Below are 23,446 nucleotides of genomic sequence, written 5' to 3' on the forward strand. Positions count from 1 at the left end.
CTCCTGACCTCATCTGGCCTCTTGAGGAGGCTGGGTTCCAGCCAGACTAAGCCAGAGGAGGGAGCTGGGGCCCTCCTTATCCTGCCCTCCCTAATACCTGGCAGCTCCCCAAGGCTTCTCCACTTGTTTCCAATCCCCCTAGCCCTTCTTGTCGCCCTCAGCTCCCGTCCACGTCCGCACACAGAGGCACAGAAGGAAAAAGCGTACTCGTCCGAGGCACCGGGAGGTTTATTATAAGAACTGTACAAAGGAGCCTTCTGCTGGCCTGGCTTGGGCCTGTTCCCACCCGGACGAGGTGCAATGGCTGTGGGTCTGCAGGGGGAGGAGGCCTGGACCCTATTCAGCCACGCTGGCTCTGTACCCGGCCCAGTGGAGAGAGTTCAGTCCAACAGAGGCTGAGGCTCTGGGGCCACACTCATCCGGCCCCAAGAGGAGGAAGGAAAGGACACGGGCAGGGTGCTGGTCAGAGAAGAGGCTGACCCCTGGAGGAACTTCTGAAGAAAGAGCCGGAACTGCTGCAGGAAGAGATGGAAGAAGCAGGGGCCTCCTTCCAGAGAGGACCCAGGCGGGGCCAGGGAGCGGGGCTGGGCAGTGGGTGTGAGGAAGAGAAGCAGAGAAGGCAGAAGGGTGCCCTCACGGCCATGAAAGAAAGAAATGTCCGGGCAGAGTGGGGCAGACAGAAAGGAAGGCTCCGGCCTGTGGGCGTGCACACAAGCAAACACACACACACATGTTGTTTGGAGGTTTTGCTGCTTCCTGAGTTTTAATCAAACTGTTCACGAGAAACAAGAAGAAAAAGAAGAGGAACTAAGTGCAGTGGGGGTGGGGTGGGGGGCTCAGTGTGCAAACCTTACCACGTGTGTTCACACTCACATACACACTCACAGCACAAGGACACTTCCACGGACTGGCCGACAGAGAAGACACACGCATACCCACTGGTTAAGCACTCCAGGGCACGCTGACACACACACACACACACAGATATACACATAGACAGATGCATATGCAGGTTCTATGGGACACAGTGGTTCACAGACGCACACGCACACACACACAGGTGAGTAAATCCAGTGACCCCGAGCTGGTGTCTCACCCCCTCCTCCAAGCTCGGCCTCTGTCTATTCACAAGAGCCCAGATCGGTGGTGCCAACAGAAGCATCGCACAGCTTCCAGTGGCCAGAAGTTGGACGCTTGGGCCTGAGCCAGGTGAGCAGTTCCCACCTCAGTGTTGAAATCTCGAACGTGAGCTCAGCTAGAACATTCTTAGGACCACTTTGAGGAGGGGGGGAAGGATGATGCAAGAGGAAGAGAAGGGTGTGGCGGGGGGTGAGGAGGGGACCCTGGGGCTAGGGAGGCTGCCAGGAGCCCAAGTGGTGCTGATGGAGGAGGAAGACGGGAATCTTCTTCCCAAGCCCCAGGGTCCCCGACCCCACCCGAGATCTGGGTGCTCAGTTCAAGGAAGCCCCCAGTGTAGTAATACACTGGTGGGATCCAACCCCTGCTACCCACCCCATCGTGCTTTCTAGAAAAAGATAATTCCCAAGGGGAATCTTCCCTTCTGCTCTTCTCCCAGGGGCCAGCCAGGGAGCCGGAGGGCCTGGGCAATGGATGAATCGGGAAAGGATTCAGGGGCCACAACCCACCCAATGTCTCAGCATCCAGTGGCCTCCCCACCACCCACCCACCACCGGGTATATGGAGCCATTTCTGAACCAGGGATGTTTTCCTTCTCCTGAGAATTCCTGAGCAGGCAGGGTGAGCCGCATCCCAGAGGCCGGACAGGGTGGCAGGCCCTGGGCTCAGGTCTGCTCCCACTGAGGTGAAGACTTCCTTGTCCCAGAGGGAGCTGGAGGCCTGAGCCACTGCCTGCAGAGAGGTCAGTAGCCCTTAAGACTCTGGGGGCAGGAGGGCAGCCAATCCCTCCATCACAGGCCGGCTCCTCCCAAGTGGGGAGCAGAGACTCTGATGTTCTGACCTTCCCCGGGGCTGTGAGGAGGGCAGCAGGGCCCACGAGGAGGTGAGAGCAACTTGAATGTGAATATCGCGGAGGCAGTGGCCTCAGCCCAGAGTGGAGACTTCAGGTACAATTCCCCCCTTCCATGGCCTGGGTGACAGCCCAGCATGGACAAAGCCTGTCCCCACCAGGGAGCTGGGTCAGTCCCGGACGCACAGCCCTAGCTCCCTCAGCGGCAGGCACCAAGGGGGTGCTTCGGGGCTGTGCCACCTCACCACCACTTGCTAGACGAGAGACTCTTTGACCCCTGGGCGCACCGTCTGCCCCAGGGGTGGGGCGGGAGGGAGGGGTGCGTCAGAGGGGCTGATGGGCCTGAGCCCCATGGCAGGTCCGGGGTCCCCTGTGGAGCCCCTCTCCTCCTCTTTGCTCGGCACACCGCTGTTCCCGTTGTCGGGGCTGTACACCTTGCTCATGGTGTCAGCGATCAGCCCCTCCTTCTCGGGGGCCCCGCCCCTGCCGCCGTCATGGTTGTGGCGGTACATGTAAGAGGCCTGCTTCACGGAGCGCTGCAGCAGATGCCGGCGGTAGGCCCTCTGGATCTTGATGGCGCACACTTCTTCGTGCTTCCTCTTGAGGGTGGTGGTGATGGGCTCATAGGAGACCTTGGAGGGGTTGGCGGCCATGAACTTCTCCTCCATGGTCTCCTTGAGGGCGTCCATCTCCCCGGAGTCACCCAGGACCTCTTTGGTCAGGGCAAAGAGGATGTCCAGGCAGTGGATCTTGTCCCCCGGCACCATGGGCAGGTCCATCGTGATGAGCTTGATCTTGTTGGGCTTGGCGATCCTCAGCGGCTCCTGCAGGGTGTCCACGAAGTCGGAGAGGCGGCTGTAGTCGATGAACTGCGTGGCGTCGGGGTCGAACTTCTCCCATGTCTCGTAGAACATCTCGAAGTCATCCTCCCCAAGAGGCTCGCTGCTCTCCTCCGTGGCCACGTTGAAGTTCTCCAGGATGATGGCGATGTACATGTTGACCACGATGAGGAAGGAAATGATGATGTAGCTGCAGAAGAAGCAGATGCCGATGGAGGGGTTGCCGCAGTCGCCCCGGATGCTGGTGCCCGGGTTCTCCAGGTTGGGGTCACAGTCAGGGGGCCCGCTGTTGAGGATGGGGTTGAGAAGCCCATCCCAGCCGGCCGACGTGGTGATCTCGAAGAGGCAGATGATGCTGTTGCCAAAGGTCTCGAAGTTAAACATGTCGTCGATGCCCGACTCCTTCTTGACGTAGGCGAAGTTGGACATGCCGAAGATGGAGTAGATGAACATGACCAGGAAGAGGAGGAGGCCGATGTTGAAGAGGGCGGGCAGCGACATCATGAGCGCAAAGAGCAGCGTCCGGATGCCCTTGGCCCCGCGGATCAGCCGCAGGACCCGCCCGATCCTCGCCAGGCGGATCACACGGAACAGTGTGGGTGACACGAAGTATTTCTGGATCAGGTCGGAGAGCGCCAGGCCTGCAAGGGAGGAAGCCTCGAGGAAGCACTGCTGCCCTGGGGGTGGGCGGCAGGGTCGGGGAGCAGGGGGAAGGCGCAGCTCCTTGGGGCATGCAGTGCTGGGCTCGTCTACCCCAGGAAGGAGCAGTAGAAATTCATCGCTCAGTGCACAGCCTGAGTGCCCTGACCCATTAGACTCTCCCAGGGCTCTTGGGGTCCTGGGCTCCATCTCTGCCCTGACGCAGCCCAGTGGAGGTGGGATGTGCCAAAGTGGATGGGGGGGTGGGTAAGGCCCATTGCCAAGGCTGTTCACAGATGCCATGGATGAGAGTGAGGGGGAGAACAGCTCTGGGTGTGTGATGATGGGCATGTCGCCTACCTGGTTTGTGACTCAGTTTCCTCATCTGTAAGATGGAGATGACAACAGTCCCAGTCTCAGGACATTTGTTAGGAACAGTTACTAATTACACAGCTAATACTGTGAAGTGCATGGCCTAGTTCAGGCCAACTGTAAGTGATGGATAAATGACAGCTAGTTACTGTCATAATTACACACACCTCTCCTGTGCGTAAGGCTGCTAGATCCATCTTCTTTTTTTAGTTTATTTATTCGGCTGTGATGGGTCTTCGTTGCAACATGTGGGATCTTTAGTTGTGGCATGCGGGATCTAGTTCCCTGACCAGGGATCGAACCTGGGGCCCCTGCATCAGGAGTGCAGAGTCTTAGCCACAGGGCCACCAGGAAAGTCCTGGAACCATCTTCTTATGTCTTTCCCAAAGCACACTGGGACCTGAACGTGCATCTTCAGGTCAGGTGAATGCTTCTGGAGCTGTACTCGTGTGTGCACAGGTAACAGGCTGCCTGGGAACCCACCGTCTGTGCTTCTGTGCATTTAGTGTAGACACCGGGTGCAAATGCATGTGTGTGTGTGTGTCTGTGTGTGTGCAAAAGCATACCAAGTGCATGAGCAGGTGTGCGTGTGGACATGAGGAGGGCGACCCCGGGCCTTCCCGAACGACTCAGCCCAGCCCGGCCCTGCTCACCCACAATGGACAGGATGACGACCACAAAGTCGAAGATATTCCAGCCGACGGTGAAGTAGTACTGGCGCAGGGCCAGCATCTTGAGCACGCACTCGCCCGTGAAGATGATGATGAAGACCATGTTGATGTTGTACAGGATGTCCACCTTGAGCTGGCTCTGGTCGTCCGTCTCCACCATCATGGTGACCATGTTGAGGCAAATGAGGATCATGATGGTGATGTCGAACGCCTGCTTGGTCACCAGGTCGTACACCATGCCCTGGACCTTGTTCTGCAGCAGGGGTGGGGGTGCGGGCAGCGGTCAGAGCAGGACATGCACCGGCAGGAGAGGCGAGAGGACACGACACAGGAGTGTGGGGGTGGGGAGGCGAGAGAGAGAGAATGAAGGCATCAGGGCATCCTCGGGAGGCAGGGAGACCCATGGAGACGGGCCACTCTGTGGGGTCTGTGGGCCTCCTTCCTCTCTCTGGGAACTTCTTCCCGAATTAAGGGCCCTCAGCAACCTCTCCTCCTTCTCCCGAAGTGGCTGCTCACTGGGGGACCTGTCTGGACATCCTCTTCCTCCCCTCTCCAGGGGCCCTTGCCCCCAGAGGCCACCAGCTAAGGAGCTGAATGGACGCTGGGGGCGCTGGGCGGGTCAGGCAAGGGGTAAACCAGTGACTGGAGTTTGTCAGGCTGCTCTTGCTTGCACATGAAGTGTGGCGTTATGGAGAGGTGCCCCTCCCATCAGGTGGGCACAACCTTCCTGCAGGGGGCCCCAGCCTCACACCAGGGACACAGCCTGGTGGGCAGAGAGCAGCCTGCCTTCTGCATCCCCCGCACAGGGCCCCCTTGGGCAGGAGCCTTATATGGGCTGTAGCGGGAGGGGCCCAGAGGGCTGGTACCTGGGGCCGGGGAATTGGCTTCTGAGGCTTCTTGGAGCCAAGCTTCTTCATGGCGTTATAGTATTTCTTCTGTTCCTCTGTCATGAAGATGTCTTTCCCTCCAAAGTACAATGGGATGGGGCCCGTAAGGTTGGAGAGTCCCCCTTCTCAGCTTCCAGGACTTGCCTACCTCAAACATCTGTGTAAAGCCCTCCCCCATCCCAGCAGGGGGGCCTGGTGGGAAGAGGGAAGGAGACCTGCTTAGAGGGCCAGAGATGGGGGTTGAAGGAGGCAGGGAAGGGGGACGGAAGGGTCCAGAGAAAGGGGGGTGGGTGACAGACAGAGGGAAGGGGCCAGCACAGCCCTCATGGCCCATTTTGGGCCACCTTCCATCAGTATTTCACTGGGTCCTCAGAATGAGCCGGCAAAGCAGGCAGCACGAGCCTCATTTTGTACAGAAGGAAACCAAGGTTCACACTGGCCCCGTCACTAGTTCAAGGTCACCTGGTGGGATCGGAACCCAGGCTCTGCCTCGATCGGGTGCGCGGACAGTGTTTGTGAACATACGAAAGGAGGAGTGGACAAAGCGGGTGTGAGGAGGGAGCCCAGCGCAGGGAGAACCCAGGGGGGAAGGCGGGCTAGATACTCATCTTCTTCTTCTGCTGGTTGAAGTTGTCGATGATGACGCCAATGAAGAGGTTGAGGGTGAAGAAGGAGCCGAAGATGATGAAGATGACGAAATAGAGGTACATGTAGAGGTTCACCTCATACTGTGGCTGCTCTTCCTTCTGCAGCGGTCACAGGACAGGGGCGGGTATGCGGGGTGGGCTGGGGGAACACGCTTCCTGCTCCCTGTCCCACTGTGGGCCCACCCACCCCTGTAGGCAGTGGGGTCTCGGGGGCTCCTGAGGAGGCGGCGTGGGGTGGGGATGGATCTGAGTCCTCTCCCCTGGCTCACTCACCAGCCCACATTTCGGGGACCCCCACTCACCTCCCGGGAGTCCACGGCAGCATACATGATGTCCATCCAGCCCTTGAAGGTGGCCTGCGAGAGTGTGGTTGGGTGTGAGGGGAGGGGCTGCTAGCTGCTTCCACCATCCATGAGTTTCCCTCCCTGCCCACCCCAGAAGCTGCCTGCTCCGAGTCCCACTGGGCAGGCATCAAGTACAGACAATCAAAATACAGACAGGTATGGACACGACCTCTGGGTCCTCCAGCCCTGGAGGCAGGTGGGAGGTTCCCTAACGAGGAGTGGCCGTGGGCTCAGTCCCAGTGAGATTCCAGGGGCGTCTCCACCCCTGCCTCATGCAGGGCCGCATGTCACACTCACCACCTGCAAGAGCGAGAGGTAGCCGAGGCCCACGTTGTCGTAGTTGACCTTGACGTTGAGCCAGCGGACCTGGCCCGTGTGCATCAGGCTCTCGCACTCGGACTTGTTGTTGACCTCGGTGATGTCGAATCTCTCGGAGGTGGTGGTGTTGATGCAGTAGTAGAACTTGCCGGCAAACAGGTTGACGCCCATGATGCTGAAGATGAGCCAGAAGATGAGGCAGACGAGCAGCACGTTCATGATGGAGGGGATGGCTCCCAGGAGGGCATTCACCACCACCTGGGGGCCGGGGGTGGGGAGGAGGGAGTCACAGCCAGATCCCCTCCCAGGCAGCAGGGTAGGGGGCATCACCCAGACTCCTCTGGGAGAGGACTCCCCACCCACACCAACCAAGGGACCAGGCAGGGAAGGCTTCCTGGAGGAGGGCTGATCTGAATGAACCCAGGCCTGCAGGAGAAGTCTACTGGGCTTTTTGTGGGGGTGGGGGATGGTGGGAGCAGGGAGCAGGGGTAGGGGGTTGCCGGCCTGCTGGCTGAAGAGGGCTCTCTGCTTCGCTGGAGCCAACAGCCCAGGGTGGGGAGCTGGGCTTCTCTGGAAGCAGCCCGGCCATGGGTCACCAGGCAGGAGACAAACACTCTTTCCTCGGCCCCCATAGGAAACTCAGTCCCCGTGACCTGGCCCCCGGCTCATCTGCTCACAGGATTAGAGACAAAGACCCAGAAAAGAACGGAGCCTGTGAAGCAGCAGGAACCTTGGGGACTGGAGCTCTGTGCCCAGCCAGCCCTGGCCACACAGGCCAACCTCATTGTTTCCGGCTGAGCTGAATCTGAGAATTAATCTGTTTTCAAGGAGAAGTGGTTTCATGACCTCCAGACAAAGTGAGTGGTGTAAGCCCGGTGATGCCCAGGGCAATTCTATTCCTGGCTGGGGCATCAACCAGCTGTGCGGCCATGGCCAGGTCATTTTCCCCCAGTGGGGAGGGGTCCCTGGCTGGGCCGGGCTCTTGTATGGGAGACCCCAGGCTGAGTGCCCTGCTGATCTGCAATCATCTGCTTCATGGAAGTCTGTCCCCTCCAGAGTAGGCCTTGCTCTTAACAGAACCCCTACTTCCAGCCTTAGCCGGGGAAGTCCCCTTGGTCTTGCCTGAACCCTGTATTTACCTGTCACTTCCGCCCTCAGCGGCCTGAGGGAAGGATGGGCAGGCTCGGAGCCCTGGGGGGCCCCAGTCTGAGGCTGGGGAGAGTCACCTATAAACCCACAGACCTTTCCTTCCTCTCCTGCCTGGGTGCCCTCAGGCCCCTCCTGGGAGTGGCTGCGGCCTCTGCTGCCCCCTAGTGGTGGCAGAGAGGAGTGAAGGAGGGGGCTGCGGGCAGGAACGGGCACCTGGGCTGGTGTGTGGGGGTGCCTTTTGTTGTTGTTGTCGCTCAATCACTCAGTCGTGTCCGACTCTTTGCAACCGCATGCACGGTAGCCCACCAGGCTCGTCTGTCCTCCCGGAGTTGGCTCAAATTCATGTCCATTGAGTCAGTGATGCTATCTAACCATCTCATCCTCTGCCACCTGCTTCTCCTTTTGCCATCAGTTGCCTGGGGGACCCCCAAACCTTGACTCCCGGTGGTGGCCAGAGTACAGACACGCCCCCAGCCCCCTTCCAAGCTGTCGCTGCTCCCCCAATCCTTAGCCCTACTCACAGTCCCCCTCGACACCCACCCTCATGCCCTCGAATCGAGACAGTGCCCTCAGGGGGCGCAGGGCCCGCAGCGTCCGCAGGGATTTGATGGGTCCCAGCTCCGAGTAGCCCAGCCAGTTGGCCACCAGGCTGATGATGGAGACCTGCAAACGGGAGGGCAGGTGGTCAGGGAGTGCGGGGCCTTGGCCCCAAGGAGGGCCTCCGGAGCTGGCGGCGGGGCTGGGCGGGAGTGGGGCGGACTCACGTCCACGATGAGGAAGTCGAGCCAGCACCAGGCATTGGTGAAGTACACCTTGAAGCCGTAGGCCACCCACTTGAGTAGCATCTCCAGGATGAAGATGTAGGTGAAGACCTTGTCGGCGTACTCCAGGATGGTGCGGATGACTCGCCGCTGCTCAATGTGGATGTCCTCGAAGGCCTGGGGGCACCAGCAGGCGGGTGGCCAGGGCCCGGAGGCTGGGGCAGCAGCCATGTCCCTACAGCTGCTGGTTCCCAGGGGTCTGGCACTGGGGTTAGATGCGGGGGCAGACTCCCCGCACCCATCGTGGGGGTGAGCGGGGGAGTTCCTGGTGGGGGGAAGCCCCTCAGCTCCCCTTCCCCAGACCTAATGATAGGAATGTTCACTAACCTGCAGGGGGTTTGCTGTGACACAGGCTGGCCCCCCCACCCCATATTCCCTTCCCACCTGCTCCCTGGTCGGGACCTGTCAGCCAGGGAGGCACACAGGGTCAGAGCCCATCTGCCTCTTTGTGAAAATGAGCACAGTCTGCCACACACCCTGGAAGCACTGGTGAGTTCTTCAGGGCTCTCTCTCTGGGTTCGGGCCTGTCCAGCAAGTGTTCCTCCCATGGTGCGGAAAGGAGGGAGCCCTGGCACAGCCTGCTTCCAGCCTGGCCCCTGCCCCTGCCCATGCCCGGCCCTCAGGGCGGCGCCTACCAAGGCCCCACTGCTGAGCAGGATCATGAAGACAATGAAGGTCTCAAACCAGTTGTGCTCAACGATCTTGAAGCAGGCCCTGCGGAGGGTCCACCACTTCTTCCCTCGACCCTGGGAGATGTCCACGTAGAGGAAGGGAAAGCGCTGCACGCAGGCTGGGGAGGGAGGGCGGCAGGGGCACCCGTCACGGTCAGCCCGTTTCCCCCCCTCCCCTTCCCAGGATATGCCCCCTCCCCACCCTGACTGCATGCAGAGACACGCCAGAGAACAGGGGTGCGGGCCACCCACGCAGGTTCCACGGCTTTCAGCTGTCCCCATCCTCCCCCACGTCCCCCAGGCAGCCTCCACTCTGCACAACCCAAACTCTCTGGGCAAAGAATGTTCCGGAAGGGCCAGGCAGGCCTCTTTCTGGAAGACGAAGCTGAGAAAGACAGCCTTAGAGAAGCCAGTGCTGAGCGCCTGCTTCGTGCCGGCCATACTCAGGGCTCTATGGGGATTCTGTGCAGCAGCCTGTGGGCTGCTGGGATTGTCACCCACGGCACACACGGCAGGGGGCAGAGGGGGCAGGGGCTCAGAAGCATCTGCTCTGACACCCCTTCCTGGGGTCGCATTCTCCCAGGTGCGGAAGGGCAGGGCACCATCGGAGGAAGAAGGCCCTGCTGCTTTTGGTGACTCGCCTGTCCCCAGGCCGTCCCCAAGGAGACGGTGAGCTGAAGCTGAGGCTCTCCTCGGGCCCTAGCCTGGCCTGCCCCTTCCAGGGTCTGCCGGGCTGGGGGAGGCATCCCGGCGGGCTGGCCCTCACCCTCGGTGAAGCACTCCTCAGGCTGCTCCCCATCAGGGTTCTCCTCGGCCTGTTCCTCGGGGTCGTCCTCGGGGGGCTTGTAGTCAGCAGTGCTGCAGACGGAGGAGTTCCCATCCAGGGGCTGCAGCGGCTTCTGCGGAGGCCACAGGGTCACGTGGGGCAGAGGGGGTCCAGATGGGAGCCCCGAGGGGAGGGCCCAGAAGGGAGAAGGGGAAGCGGGGGTGGGGGGTGGAGCAGACTCATTCATTCACAGACTCATTCATTCATTCAGCCCTGGATTGTTGAGCCAGCACTGGGGTTCTGTGCAGAAGGACCCAGGCCTTGGCCCTATCCTCAGGGCACTTGGATTTGAAGAGGCTCAGAGATGCTGGCTAGAAGGGAAGGGGTCAGGATGGAGCAAGGTCCGAGCCCTCTTACGCTCTGTTCAGCTGAGGAATCCAGGAAGGATGGGGGAATTCAGAAAGAGTGGGAGTAGGGGGCTGGTACTCCAGCCTGGCCAGACCTCCCTCACCTCCTCCTGGCCCAGCCTCCACTCCTCAAGGGGCCCCCTTTATGGCTGGGGTGAGGCCCCTGAAAAGGAAAATGGAGAGGGTCATGGGATGGTGGCGGGGGCAGCTGTCAGAATGGTGGCCAGAAAGGGAGGGCCTGGTGCCCAGTTGACAGAAAGGGAAACTGAGGCACGGGGCATTAGGTCGGGCAGGATGCCCGCTGAGCCACTGGCCCTGCCTATGCCCCCCACTTCTCACCGCCCCTCGGGAGCTGTGCCCGCCCCCTCCAGAGTCCCCAGCACCTTGGCCTGGCTGCTGTCCGGCCCTTCTCCACCCCCACTCCTCATACCGAGGTTGGTGCCACGTTTCCAGGGGTATTTATAGCTTGGCAGGCGCTCGGCTCCCTGGTAACTTAGTATGCCACGTATTTGGGGGGAATAAGGAGTCAAGAGCTTTCAGGGCAAAGTTTATTCAGGCTCTGGTGCCTGCTGGGCCCACGCTGCCAGGGTGGGGGTGGTCAGGGGGCCCTGCCCTAGCTTATGTGCTGATCCTTCCCCTGATGGAGCTGGAGGGTGGGTGAGGGGCTCAACCTGAGCTTCTGGGGGCAACCGCCAGGGCCTCCCCAACCCTTACAGGGGAGGGGCAGGGGCAGGGGGTGGGCATCAGGGCTCCAGCTGAGGCTGGGGCCCAGCTCTCCAGTTCTTCGGCTCCACCCCACTGGATCCCTGACCCCCTCTCCTCAGTGTCTCCAGCCCAGACCTGGCACTCTGGCCCACGCTGGGAAGTTGGGACCGGGTCCCCACCACCACCAGGGGGCGTCTACACAGAAACAGACGATAATAGCAAGAACTTGGTAGCGGCTTCTTAACCCCAGGGCAGGGTTAAGAGAGGCCCCTTGGGTTCCAGCCCTGGATTCAGGCTTCTCAGGTGAGAATATGCTATCTCACAGCGCCACCTGCTGGTGAGAGGGGACCCAGGAGGAGCTGCAGGGCAGGAGTGCAGGGAAAGGCCTGGGGTGTTCAGACAAGTGGAGCGGGTCATAATAATGGTATTTATATGTCACCATTCACAGAGATGCTCTGCACACAGCATCTCATCTAATGCTCACAGTAACACCACAAGGTAGGTACCATTACCCCACCTTACAGATGGAGAAACTGAGGCTTGGAGAGGCTTTGTGCCATGTTCAAGGTCATACATAAATGCAGAGTCGTCTCTGTCTGACTCCCGAGCCCTGAATCTGGACCTTGCTACGGGCTTACCTTGACATCCTCAGGCTCAGAGAAGGTGTCAGTTTCCTCCTCTGTGGGCATCTCCAGGTCAGACTCCTCGGAGGCGATGGGCACGTGGATGGTCAGGTAGGGGTTGTTGATGAAGTTGAGGTGATCCAACTCGATGCTGGGGGGAGGGCCGTCAGCCAGGCCCACGTGGTTCAGGATGTGGTTGTCCTTCTTGAGGTCCTTGCCATCCTCCTCGGGTGGAGGCTCCTTCTTCTCATCCTCGGGGGCACTTTCTGGAGCCTCGCCGGCCTCCCCATCCTCGCCGATGCTTCCAAGGCTGAGCATGATAACCTTGGGGCTCAGCACCTTGCCATGCAGCAGCCCCACGAGGAAGGCTTTGGCGAAGCCGATGCCCCACGTGATGCGAGCGATGGCAATCTGCAGGTTGTTCATCTCGCCATCCTCATCCGAGGCCGCCAGGCTGTCGGCACTGAACGAGCTGAGCAGCAGGGCCAAGAACAGGTTCAAGACCTGGAGAGCAGGAGGTGAGGGGGAGCCTGAGCTTAGCTGCGGGGCCCTGAGGGTGCCACCTTCAGTCCACATGAGGGTCCTCGGGCCTCCAAGTCAGACCTACCTCTTGGTGGGCATTAAAGAGGGGCATCATCTAAGAGAGGGCTTCCCTGGTAGCTCAGATGGTAAAGAATCTGCCTGCAATGCAGTAGACCTGGCTTTGATCCCTGGGTTGGGAAGATCCCCTGGAAAAGGGAATGGCTACCCACTCCAGTATTCTTGTCTGGAGAATTCCACGGACAGAGGAGCAGGGGGCTTCAGTCCTTGGGGTTGCAAATGGTTGGACACGACTGAGTGACTAAACATCAGCAGCAGCACCTAACAGAACCCTCAAAACTGCTCTTGGAGCTGAGAAGTGCTACAGTCATGCCCACTTTACAGATAAGGAGACTGAGGCTTGGGCAGGAGAGGACTCTGCTGACCAAGGCGGAGGCAGGGTTTGAGGAGGCCCACTGGGGGACAGGGACTCTTCCACGACTCTGTCCTCCACTTCCACTGCTAGAGGATGCAGATCAAAAACTAGGGCTCCCGTCTCCAAGCTTCGGGGATTCATTGGGAGCCTATTTTGAGCCTTCTCTTGTCTTGTAAGTGGGACTTCTAATAGTCCACGGGCTCCTGGTACGTGCTCCTGTGTCCTCAGTTGTGTCTGACTCTTTTCAACCCCATGGACTGTAGCCAGCCCGATTCTTCTGGCCGTGGGATTCTCCAGGCAAGAATGCTGGACTGGATTGGGTTGCCATTTCCTCCTCCAGGAGATCTTCCTGACCCAGGGATTGAACCCATGTCTCCTGCGTCTCCTACATTGGCATGTGGATTCTTTACCACTAGTGCCACCTGGAGTTCCCAGGACTCAGACGTACGTCCCCGGTTGCTGTGGAAGGACGTCTGATCTACCTCGGCTCACTCCCTTTCCTTCCCCCGGGGTTCCCTGCTCTACTGACACTCTTTCTTATCCCCACTGAAAGGGACCTAAGAGGCTACTGGTCTACCTCCCTCAGCTTTATTTTTTGGTGGATATTTACTGAGCCTCTCCCACTGTGTGCAGGAATGACTGGCCTCAGTTTGCTCCCAGCCTAGAGACAGACATTTGATCAGACAATTACAACGCAGTGGGCTTGCACAAAGTAGAGACTGGGGTTCACAGGCTTTGAAACCATGCCGCTTGGCCTTGAACCCCAAGTGATTAGCTGTGTGTCCAGAGGCAAGTCCTATCGCTGCCCCGTGCCTCGGTTTCCTTATTTGTACAATGGCGATGATTCCAGTACCTACCTCCTCACGTTGTTGTTGTGAGGATTGAAAGGTTGATACAACTAGAGAGCACAGTAGGCACTCAAAACGTGTGGGCTGTTATGTGTGCAGTAATAGAAGGTTTTACATGGTAGTGGGAGGAGTGCGATGAACTCTGAGGCCAGCTCTGCATTTCATGAATGAGGAGCCTGAGTTCTCCAGAGAGGTGGAGTGACTTGCCTAAGGACACACAGCACATCCAGAACCAGAATCCAGGTTTCCTGTCATTGCACAACTTTGTGTGTGTGTGTGCGCTCAGTCATATCCAACTCTTTGCAACTCCATGGACTGTAGCCCACCAGGCTCCTTTATCCATGGGATTGCCCATGCAAAAATACTGGAGTGGGCTGCCATTTCCTACTCCAGGGGATATTCCTGACCTAGAGATCAAACCCAAGTCTCTTGCATCTCCTGCATTGGCAGGTGGATTCTTTACCACTGATGCTACCTGGAAAGCCCTGCACAACTTTGGAGGACATCATTTATTTAGACTACAGTGTGAATGGCCACCCCAGAAGCTGTGCAGTGCAGTGGCCCCATCTTCCATCAACCCACCTCCCAGGACAGAGGAGGACGGTGCAGCCTGAGGAGGGGGAGGTCCCGGCTCCTGTCAACCAGAGGCAGGTCTTACTCTGGGGGCCTCAGGGTGGGGCTGAGTGTGCGACTGGACACGAAAGAAGTAGGGTCAACTGCACTATGCAGTTTTCTATCGGATTTGAGTATCCCCAGATTTGGGTATCTGCAAGGGGTCTTGAGGGCTTAGGGAAGCCCCCAAGACGAAAAAGAATCTGCCTGCAATGCAGGAGAGCCAGGTTTGATCCCTGAGTTGGGAAGATCTCCTGCAGAAGGGAATGGCTACCCACCCCAGTATTCTTGCCTGGAGAATTCCATGGACAGAGGAGCCTGGTGGGCTACAGTCCAGGGGGTCAACACGACTGAGCAACTAACACACAGGGGTTTTGGAACCAATTCCCTGAGTGACCAGGGGAGGACCGTACATGTGAATCTGTCTGGCTTTCACCAGTGTCCTCTAAGATCTTTTTGTCATTGTCTTAACTATCATGTTGACATATCTTTAAAATAATTATAGGCAGGGAGGTTCGAGAGGGAGGGGATATAGATATACTTAAAGCTGATTCACATTGTCATATGGGAAGAAACCAATGCAATATTGGAGGAGCAATTATCCTCCAATTAAAAATAAATAAATATGAACTGGAGCAGAAAAATTAAAAAATATATATGTATCTATTATGTATTGTTCATCTTCTCTCTCTGGGGCAATGTGCTGGGGGATTCGCCCATCACCATGCCTTTTGGCTACTGTCCTGCCTTTGCCCCCCACCACAATGTACTGGTCTGTCTTTCCCTCTCTGGGGGGAGGTGTCCAGTTGCCAGAAACACATCTGAGATGGGAATTAGCTGCTCTCTGGGTCACCAGGGTTTGCACACGGCTCCTGCCTGGGACAGAAATAGCTGCCCCAGGCAAGGCATGGGGGGGTGGGTTAAATTAGGGAAGGGGGATGGACATTAGGTTCCCCAGGAGTGGGCTCCGACGGGAGGGTTCCCTATGACCTGGTCATTTCCTCTTCTTCACCCCCAAGGAAGTACCTGAGTGCCATGGACGCTGGGGACCTGGGTCCCCACCCTCCCTGGCAGGGTGCCCCATGCCCTCTGGCAGACACTTGCTTCCATGAGGCCTGGGAGGGTGGTAGGCGGGGCTAGTGCCCAAGGAGCTGGCAGTGCGCCTCCCCAGGCCGCTCTGCTCCCTTTGAGCAAAGTGGGAGAGCTGCAGAGCTGGGCCTGAGAAGGGTGTCAGGGTGTGTGTGTGTGTGTGTGTGTGTGTGTGTGTGTGATGGGAGGCATGGGGGCACATACAGAGGCAGTGCTGTGCAGTGGTTCTGGATTCTGAGACCTGACTCCTTGGGTTCAAATCCTGCACAGGTTACTAAGGAACCCCCCTGAGCCTCTGCTTTCTTGTCTATAAAATAGAGATAAGACAGCACATCCCTGGGGCCTCCCTGGTGATCTAACGGTTAAGACTCCGAGCTCCCAATTCAAGGGGTCTGGGTTCGATCTCTGGTCAGGGAACTAGGTCCCACATGATCATGATGCAACTAAGAGTTCCCATGCCACAGATCACGCATGCCTCAAGGAAGATGAAAGATCCTGTGTGCCGCAACTGGGGCCCGACACAGACAATTAAAGTTAAATATTATTAAATATTTTAATATTAAAAACAAAACAGAATCCAGCACACACCACATGGAGGCTGGTGAGCATTAAGAGATCAATACCCGGGGACCACCCTGGTGGCTCAGTGGAAAAGAATCCACCTCTCAGTGCAGGAGACATGGGTTCAATCCCTGATCCGGGAAGATCCCATATGCCTCAGAGGCACTAAGCCCATGCACCACAACTATTGAGCCCAGGCTCTAGAGCCCAGGAGCCGCAACTCCTGAGCCTATGTGCCACAGCTATCGAAGCCTGAGTGTCCTACAGCCTGAGCTCTGCAACAAGAGAAGCCTCTGCAATGAGAAGCTCACACGCTGCGACGAAGAGTAGCCCCTGCTCGCCATAACTAGAGAAAAGCCCTCAGAGCGATGAAGAGCCAGCAAAGCCAAAAATAAATAAATAAATACAATTTTTTAAAAAGAGAGAGAATAATATCCGGAAATGCTCCGAATGCTGTATGAGCATGAACAGAGGTCGGCTGTCACCACTGGTACCCTGATGCTAACTCATCGTTAGTATCACTAATGATGATATTGATGCTCTTGCTGTTGAAAGTACACAGACTCAGTTTCTAGTCCAGGCTCAGTTTCACACTCGCTGTGTGGTTCTGGGCTGTGCCTCCTGGGAGCACAGAGCCAACATTACCTGCCTCATGGGGTTGTCAGGAGCAGTAGGGATAATACACGTAAAGCCCCTGGCGCAGGAACCGGCACGTGGCAGGAGCCCAGCGCCTGGCGTGTGGCGCCTGTTGACGGCGGGTGTGGAATCTGCCACTGCTCCCTGAATGCCTGTAACCTTTGAGCTCCCCTGGCCTCGTGGGCCAAGCGCTTTGCTGAGCACTTAGGTCGGTTTAATCCTTCCGACCACCAGCAGAGTAGTCACTACCCGCCTCATCCCCATTTTCCAGATGAGAAAAACTGAGGCCAGAGAGACTGTAAATAACTTGCTCAAAGTTTCCCAGTCAGAAAGCGGCAAGTAGGGGCCTAAAATGGTTTTGAGTTCACATGTACACAGAAACCACTGCGACCCTTACAGTCACTCCCAGGCCGCTTAAACTTGCCCTCACAAACATCTATTCAGAGCCTGCAACCCCGCCATCACGAACCCTGCCCCAAAGTCCTGCTGAGGCTTCCCTTTACTCTCCCCGCTCCCTAAGACCCCCTCCTTGGAGCAGTCAGCCTGGGTTCTGCTGTCTGGCTGTCGGGACCCCATCCCACCGTCCCCTCCTCAGTTGCGGTGACGCCCCCGGCCGCCGGTCCGCCTCTGCCCGCAGCGGAGCTCAGCGTTATCTGAGAAGTGCTGACGGAGCAGCTCAAGGATTCCACCGGCCTTTGCGGAACGTGGGGACGTGCGTCTTCCCACCCGCTGTTGCCCCGGGTAGCATCGCCCCCGCTCGGGGCAGCCGGGCACAGCTCTCCTGGCAGGGGTGACCCCGCCCCGAGGAGCAGGGTCGGCGGAGTGAGGAGAGACGCCTCCCTCCGCCCGGCTGCTGAAACTCTGGTCAGCTGGACCACGACCTCACATCCCATTTCTCCTGGGCCCCTGCACCCCCCTTGCCTCCTCCAGCGCCCCACCCAGAAAGTGGCAGGACAGATGCAGTTCAGGCCATCTCCACATCCTCCCAACGCCCGGGGCCTGATTCCCAGGAGCAGAGGGTGAGAGGGGAGGAGAACAAAAGGGCCAGGAGTTCCTGGTACCGACCCACACTGTGCCTTGTTCCATCATGGTCAGGCCCCCCGGCCACCCGCTGAGGCAGGGGCCCCCAAGCTCTGGCATATAATGCCTGATGACCTGAGGGGGAGCTGATGTAATAATAATAATAGAAATACAGTGTTAAGTGTTAGTGACTCAGTCGTGTCCGACTCTTTTGTGACCCCATAGACTGTAGCCCGCCAGGCTCCTCTGTCCATGGAATTCTCCAGGCAAGGATACTGGAGTGGGTAGCCATTCCCTTCTCCAGGGCATCTTCCTGACCCAGGGATCGAACCTGTGTCTCCTGCACTGAAGGTGGATTTGTTACCATCTGAACCACCAGAAATACAATGCACAATAACGGCAGTGTGCTTGAATCACCCCCAAACCATCCCCCACCCCACGCCAGTCCACGGAAGAATTGTCTTCCATGAAACCGATCCCTGGTGCCAAAAAGGTTAGGCACTGCTGCCCTGAGGAGTCTACCATTTTTCTCCCATGTGGAGTTAGAGAACCCAGCTGACCAGAGAGCAGTGATTCGTTCAAGGTCACACAGATGGCGAAGGAGCTGGGACTGGAGCACAGGCCAGTCTGACTCCGGTTATCATGTTACTTTCCCCAAAACACTAGGTCTCACCTACTTGCACAGGACATCACCCAGAGCTCATTAGAAATGCAGGTTTGGGGGGCCTGGCTCAGAGCTGCCTCGCCTGACTCTGGGGGGCTGGGACTGGGAATCTAGGTTTTGAGAAACTCACAAGAGTTTTGAAGCAGGTTAAAATTTGAGAGCCACTGGGTTAAACCATACAAAACTGCCATCTAGGGTCAGGGGAGGAATAAAACAATCACGTGTCAGCGATTTTACACAACACAGTTTCATAGGAAAAGAACCCTTCAACAGTCCTATTTAAGGGAAATAAAGGCATGGATGGGCTTCCCTGGTGGCTCAGTGGTAAAAAACCCACCTGCCAAGGCAGGATTTGATCCCTGCGTCAGGAAGATCCCCTAGACAAGGAAATAGCAACCCACTTCAGTATTCTTGTCTGGGAAATCCCACAAACAGAGGAACCTGGTGGGCTACAGTCCATAGGGTCACAAAAGCGTCAGACACAATTTAGCAAGTAAACAACGAAGGCACGGACATGCCTGGGACACTTGGATTTTCTGGGCAAGGGTTCGGGAGCCACCCAGTCAGACGCACTCACCACCAGGTTGCCGATGACCATGACCATGAGGAAGACAGTGAGGCACATGGCCTGGCCGGCCACCTCCATGCAGTCCCACATGGTCTCGATCCACTCCCCGCACAGGATGCGGAAGACGATGAGAAAGGAGTGGAAGAAGTCATGCATGTGCCAGCGGGGCAGGTTGCAGTCCGCGGCGATCTTGCACACGCACTCCTTGTAGCTCTTGCCAAACAGCTGCATGCCCACCACGGCGAAGATGAACACAATGATGGCCAGCACCAGCGTCAGGTTGCCCAGTGCCCCCACCGAGTTGCCGATGATCTTGATAAGCATGTTCAGTGTCGGCCATGACTTGGCCAGCTTGAAGACCCTCAGCTGCCGGGCAGGGGGAATGCAGGGGTTGGTGAGACCCAGGGACCCCAGGGATTGAACCCAGACCCTCAGCACTGAGAGTGCAGAGTCCTACCCACTGGACCACCAGGGGTTTCCCAGAAAGAACTCTTTTGAATGGCTCCAGCTCCTACCCTCTGAGGGATATGGGGCCTCAGTTTACCTCTCTGTTAAACGGGAATGCTCGCATCCTACCACCTCATCCTCTTCACATGATCAAAAGAAAGAGTCCTCATCTCTTACATATAAAAGCTAAAACATTTACAAGTGAAATAAAATCTCAGGATTTGCTTTAAGATACTCCCCCACAAAAAGTGGGGGGACAGATAAAACAATAACTACAGGATGTTGATGGCCGTTGGAGCCAGGTGAAAGGTACACAGAGGCGTATCTTACTTTCTCTACATTTTTGTGGGTGCATGAAAGGTCCCTACGAGGTGGTGAAAAGGATGCTAATTCAGAGTCCTAATCCCACTACTGATGAACTTCCTGAGCCTCAGTTTTCAGGCCTGCAATATGGGCTGAAGTCCCCACCCCACTGTCCCCCCAAGTTCACCTAGGAGTCAAGTCCAAATGGCAGCTCCTGGGCTGTCATTCTGGTCTACCAGCAGCCCTGTGTGATAAGGAGGAGGGCATCTTTCTCCCTTTTGCCAGTGAGAAAGCTTCTGAGAGGCAGAGGGGTGCACATGAGGGCAGAAGGGCCTCCTTTCCAGTCCTCTGACTTCTTGGGGGTTTCTGCTTGTGTCCTCCAAGCATCCACACCCCACCCTCCCTCAGCCCGGGTCCCGGGGCCTCATGTACCAGACGGAAGGAGCGGAGCACCGACAGCCCCTGCACATTGGCCAGGCCCAGCTCCACCAGGCTGAGGGTGACAATGATACTGTCGAAGATGTTCCAGCCCTGCTGGAAGTACTCGTAGGGGTCCATGGCAATGAGCTTCAGCACCATCTCAGCTGTGAAGATGCCTGTGAAGACCTGCGGAGGGTGGGGTGTGCAAAGCCTCAGGGGCACAGGGCCTCCAGAGTCTCCCACCCCACTCTTAAACCTCCGGGCAGAGCCCTCGAGGCCAGAAGAGAGGGTGACAGAGCCCCAAGGGGGCAGGCATGGTACATGTGTACCCATGGCCCACAGGTGTGTGTGAATGAATGAGGAGCTGAACAGCCATGCCACTGGGCAGAGTGGGTACTGCTCAGAGACCGGGGCCCATCTCTTCCTGGCCTTGTGACTGTGGGCCTGTCACTTGACTTCCTGGGGTCTCAACCCACTCATAATAATATTTGACACTCGTAGAGCATTCTGTGTTTCATGTTATGGCCTCATCAGTATCCTGATCTCCACGAAGCTGGGAGGGATGATCACCACGTCCATCCCAGAGAAGATTGAGGCTCCGAGAAGTCAGCAACAAGCTCTTAATCACGCTGTCCATATGAGGTCAGGTCTCAAACCCAGGTCTTGGGGTGCTTAGTTCAGTTTCCTGTCTCTACACTCTACAGCCTCTCTACCCTAGTTGGCGGGGGTGGGGCGGAGGGTGGTCCCAGGACCCAGAAAATCTTGATGGATTCAGAAATCTGGGGTGATGGGGGGTCAGACAGGAGGTGAAGTTGAGGATCAGTGAAAACCAGAGCTGATCCCCCACAATCCTGGACTTGTCTGAGGGCTTCAGAGCCCCTAAAAGCTCCCTGGGCATGGCCCCCGCCCTCCTGCCAGGCACCAGCTGCCCCGGGTCCACAGCCTGCCCAGGCACATGCTGAGCCCCGCCCAGGAGCTGTCCCTAACCATAGCAGGTGCCCAGACAGCAGCAGAGTGTGGGCAGGGGGTGGGCAGGCGGCGGGCTGGGCCCATCACACACACCCCAGCAGCTGCGCGGCGAGTCCCAAGCCCGCCCTTGCCCCTCCAGCCCAGCCTGGCCATAGCTGCCTCGGGCATCTCCATGGCGTAGATGTGGGTGCCTCGTGGGCTGGGGAGTCCAGGGTCTGATTCCCATGCTGCCCACCCCAGCCTCATCTTGCTCCAGGTCCCACATCTTAACTCTCCCTAGGCTCCCCTCACCCTCAGGGTCGGGGGAGCATCTAGCCCATTGGCCACCCTGGACAGATTGAGAAGGGAATCGGGAAGGGTGGGGCCGGGCTGGAGGAGGAGGCAGCGGCTTTTTCCCTTTGTCAGGCTCCACCGGGGCTGGCAACGAGGTGATAATGCTCCTAATGGGCAGGGATAAGCAGGCGGATCAGTGTGTGTCAACAATAGTGGAGCAGAAAGGGCTGAGAGGGGAGCTGGCCTGGTCGTGCTGGAGAAATGGAGCGGGCAGGGGGCCTCAGGGCTGGGGAATGATGCCCTGGGGCCTTCAGGGTGAGCTGGGGCCTCCTGGGCCTGGGTGCCCATGGCTCTACACCCTATCTTCTGGGTCCCTTGGTCTCTCTTAGGCCCCTGGGCTAAGTCACTTCAGTCATGGCCGACTCTTTGCAACCCTGTGGACCATAACCCGCCAAGCTCCGCTGTCCATGGGATTCTCCAGTCAAGAACACTGGAGTGGGTTGCCATGCCCTTCTCCAGGGGCCCACAACAACCTCTGAAAGTGGAGAGACTTGCCATCCAGCACTTCACTCCCCACCCCCAAGCTCCCACTCTCCCATCTCTGCCTCCAGGGCATGATCTTGACTCCAGAAACCCTGGAGTCCTGATCTTAAGAAGCCAGTACTTCATCCCCACTCTCTCTGCCCCCAAATACCCTGAAACCCAAATTCCACGGATCACCCCATGTACCTCCCCTGGTACATCAACTCATGTCGCTGTATTCCCATATGCTAGGAAAATAACCCCAGCCTGTCTCTTTATGCCCTTAATCGTGCCCCTCACTTCCACACAGCCCGTGGGCCCTGTGGCCGCTCCCCTGTCCTGCCCAGCAAGGACCACCTCTCCCTTGTCCCCTGGCCCCTCCCTCGTCCTGCCCAGCAAGGACCACCTCCCCCGTGCCCCCTCCGTACCAGGTTGCCCACGTTGAGCACACTGTCAAAGTGCTCTGTCATTGGGTAATGCTCCATGGCCATGAAGAGGGTGTTGAGCACGATGCAGATGGTGATGCCCAGGTCCACGAAGGGGTCCATGACGATCAGGTTGACGATCTTCTTGAACTTCACCCACGGGGTGCAGCAGTTCCATATCAGCACTTTATGGGAACATTTGTACCACCATGGTGGGCACTTCTGGTGGGCCTCTTCCAGCTCTGAAAACAGACGGCAGATGAGGATCCGCCCCCTCACCTGCTCCTTCCTCCACCTCCAACTTTGAGCCCACCTTCCAAGCCCCGCCCCTCAGAGCGCCACACCTCAAGCCCCGCCCTCTTGGGGATGCCCATCCCAAGCCCCGCCTCTCAGTGGGTCACCCTCAAAACCCACCCCTAGACCCCGCCCACATGGCCCCACCCGCAGTGCTCCGCGTCCCCAGTGACCAGTCCCTTGAAACTGAAGGTGTTCAGTTCAGTTCAGTTCGGTCACTCAGTCGTGTCCGACTCTTTGCGACTCCATGAATTGCAGCAGGCCAGGCCTCCCTGTCCATCACCAACTCCCGGAGTTTCTCAGTAGTATCTGACTCTTTGAGTCCATGGACTGTAGCCGGCCAGGCTCCTCTGTCCATGGGATTTCCCAGGCAAGAATACTGGAGTGGGTTGCCATTTCCTTCTCCAGGGGACTTTTCCTGACCCAGGGATCACAACTCTGCATCTCAGGCAGCTTCTTTACTGTCTGAGCCACCAGGGCAGCCCCATAAAGAGCCATGCCTTCAGAAGCCTTACCCCAGGTCACTTCTCCCAGTGCTCTACTTCAGCTCCACCTTTTCAGCACAAAATCCCCCTATGTCATAGGGTGACTTCCATCCACTACCTATGGCCCAGGGCTGTGATCCCGGCTAGGGAGGGGCCCGGGGGCCTCAGGGAGAGGCAGGAGGCCACTGCAGAAGGCTGGGTCTCAGTTCCAACTGTTGCTGGCCAGAGCCTCTGAGGAGCACACCAAGTCCTCCCTGGGGGCTCTGCCTCACACTGCCGCCGGCTCCTCCAGACCGGACCTTGCCAGTCCTTCCCCACCAGGGTAAGCTTCCTGGAAACATGCCCTGTTCCTGCCCCTCCAGTTCTAAACCCCTGGGGCTCTGTCAGGCCCAGGGATATGCTACATCTCCTCCAGGTCTTCCAGGCCTCTGGTGCCCATGGGAGTTCTCAGCAGGGCGTGATATCATTTAATCCACAAAAAATGTATGAGGTAATAATATTAGTGCCCC

The 23,446-nt window shown here is 57.8% G+C and overlaps 1 protein-coding gene across 2 annotated transcripts in view; it reads right to left on the reverse strand.

Annotated features, from left to right (window-relative positions):
* Positions 1–210: 210 nt before the first annotated feature.
* The window catches only part of SCN4A (sodium voltage-gated channel alpha subunit 4), a 52,822-nt gene continuing 29,586 nt past the window's right edge, over positions 211–23,446 (reverse strand). The window contains exons 12-25 of one of the 2 annotated variants that reach the window (XM_005220988.5): positions 22,162–22,400; positions 19,982–20,155; positions 18,809–19,165; positions 11,862–12,350; positions 10,112–10,241; positions 9,310–9,464; positions 8,618–8,791; positions 8,394–8,516; positions 6,684–6,962; positions 6,345–6,398; positions 6,004–6,141; positions 5,375–5,479; positions 4,491–4,761; positions 211–3,467 (exon numbers count right to left, since the gene is read on the reverse strand). In XM_005220988.5, coding sequence (XP_005221045.2) covers positions 2,242–3,467; positions 4,491–4,761; positions 5,375–5,479; positions 6,004–6,141; positions 6,345–6,398; positions 6,684–6,962; positions 8,394–8,516; positions 8,618–8,791; positions 9,310–9,464; positions 10,112–10,241; positions 11,862–12,350; positions 18,809–19,165; positions 19,982–20,155; positions 22,162–22,400 — 3,914 coding nt within the window. In that variant the 3' untranslated portion in view covers positions 211–2,241. Of the gene's footprint in view, positions 3,468–4,490; positions 4,762–5,374; positions 5,480–6,003; positions 6,142–6,344; positions 6,399–6,683; positions 6,963–8,393; positions 8,517–8,617; positions 8,792–9,309; positions 9,465–10,111; positions 10,245–11,861; positions 12,351–18,808; positions 19,166–19,981; positions 20,156–22,161; positions 22,401–23,446 lie in introns of both variants that reach the window. The other variant, XM_003587460.6, reaches the window with a different exon arrangement.

Source organism: Bos taurus, chromosome 19 (genome assembly GCF_002263795.3).
Source record: "Bos taurus isolate L1 Dominette 01449 registration number 42190680 breed Hereford chromosome 19, ARS-UCD2.0, whole genome shotgun sequence".
In the NCBI taxonomy this organism is placed as follows: Eukaryota; Metazoa; Chordata; class Mammalia; order Artiodactyla; family Bovidae; genus Bos; species Bos taurus.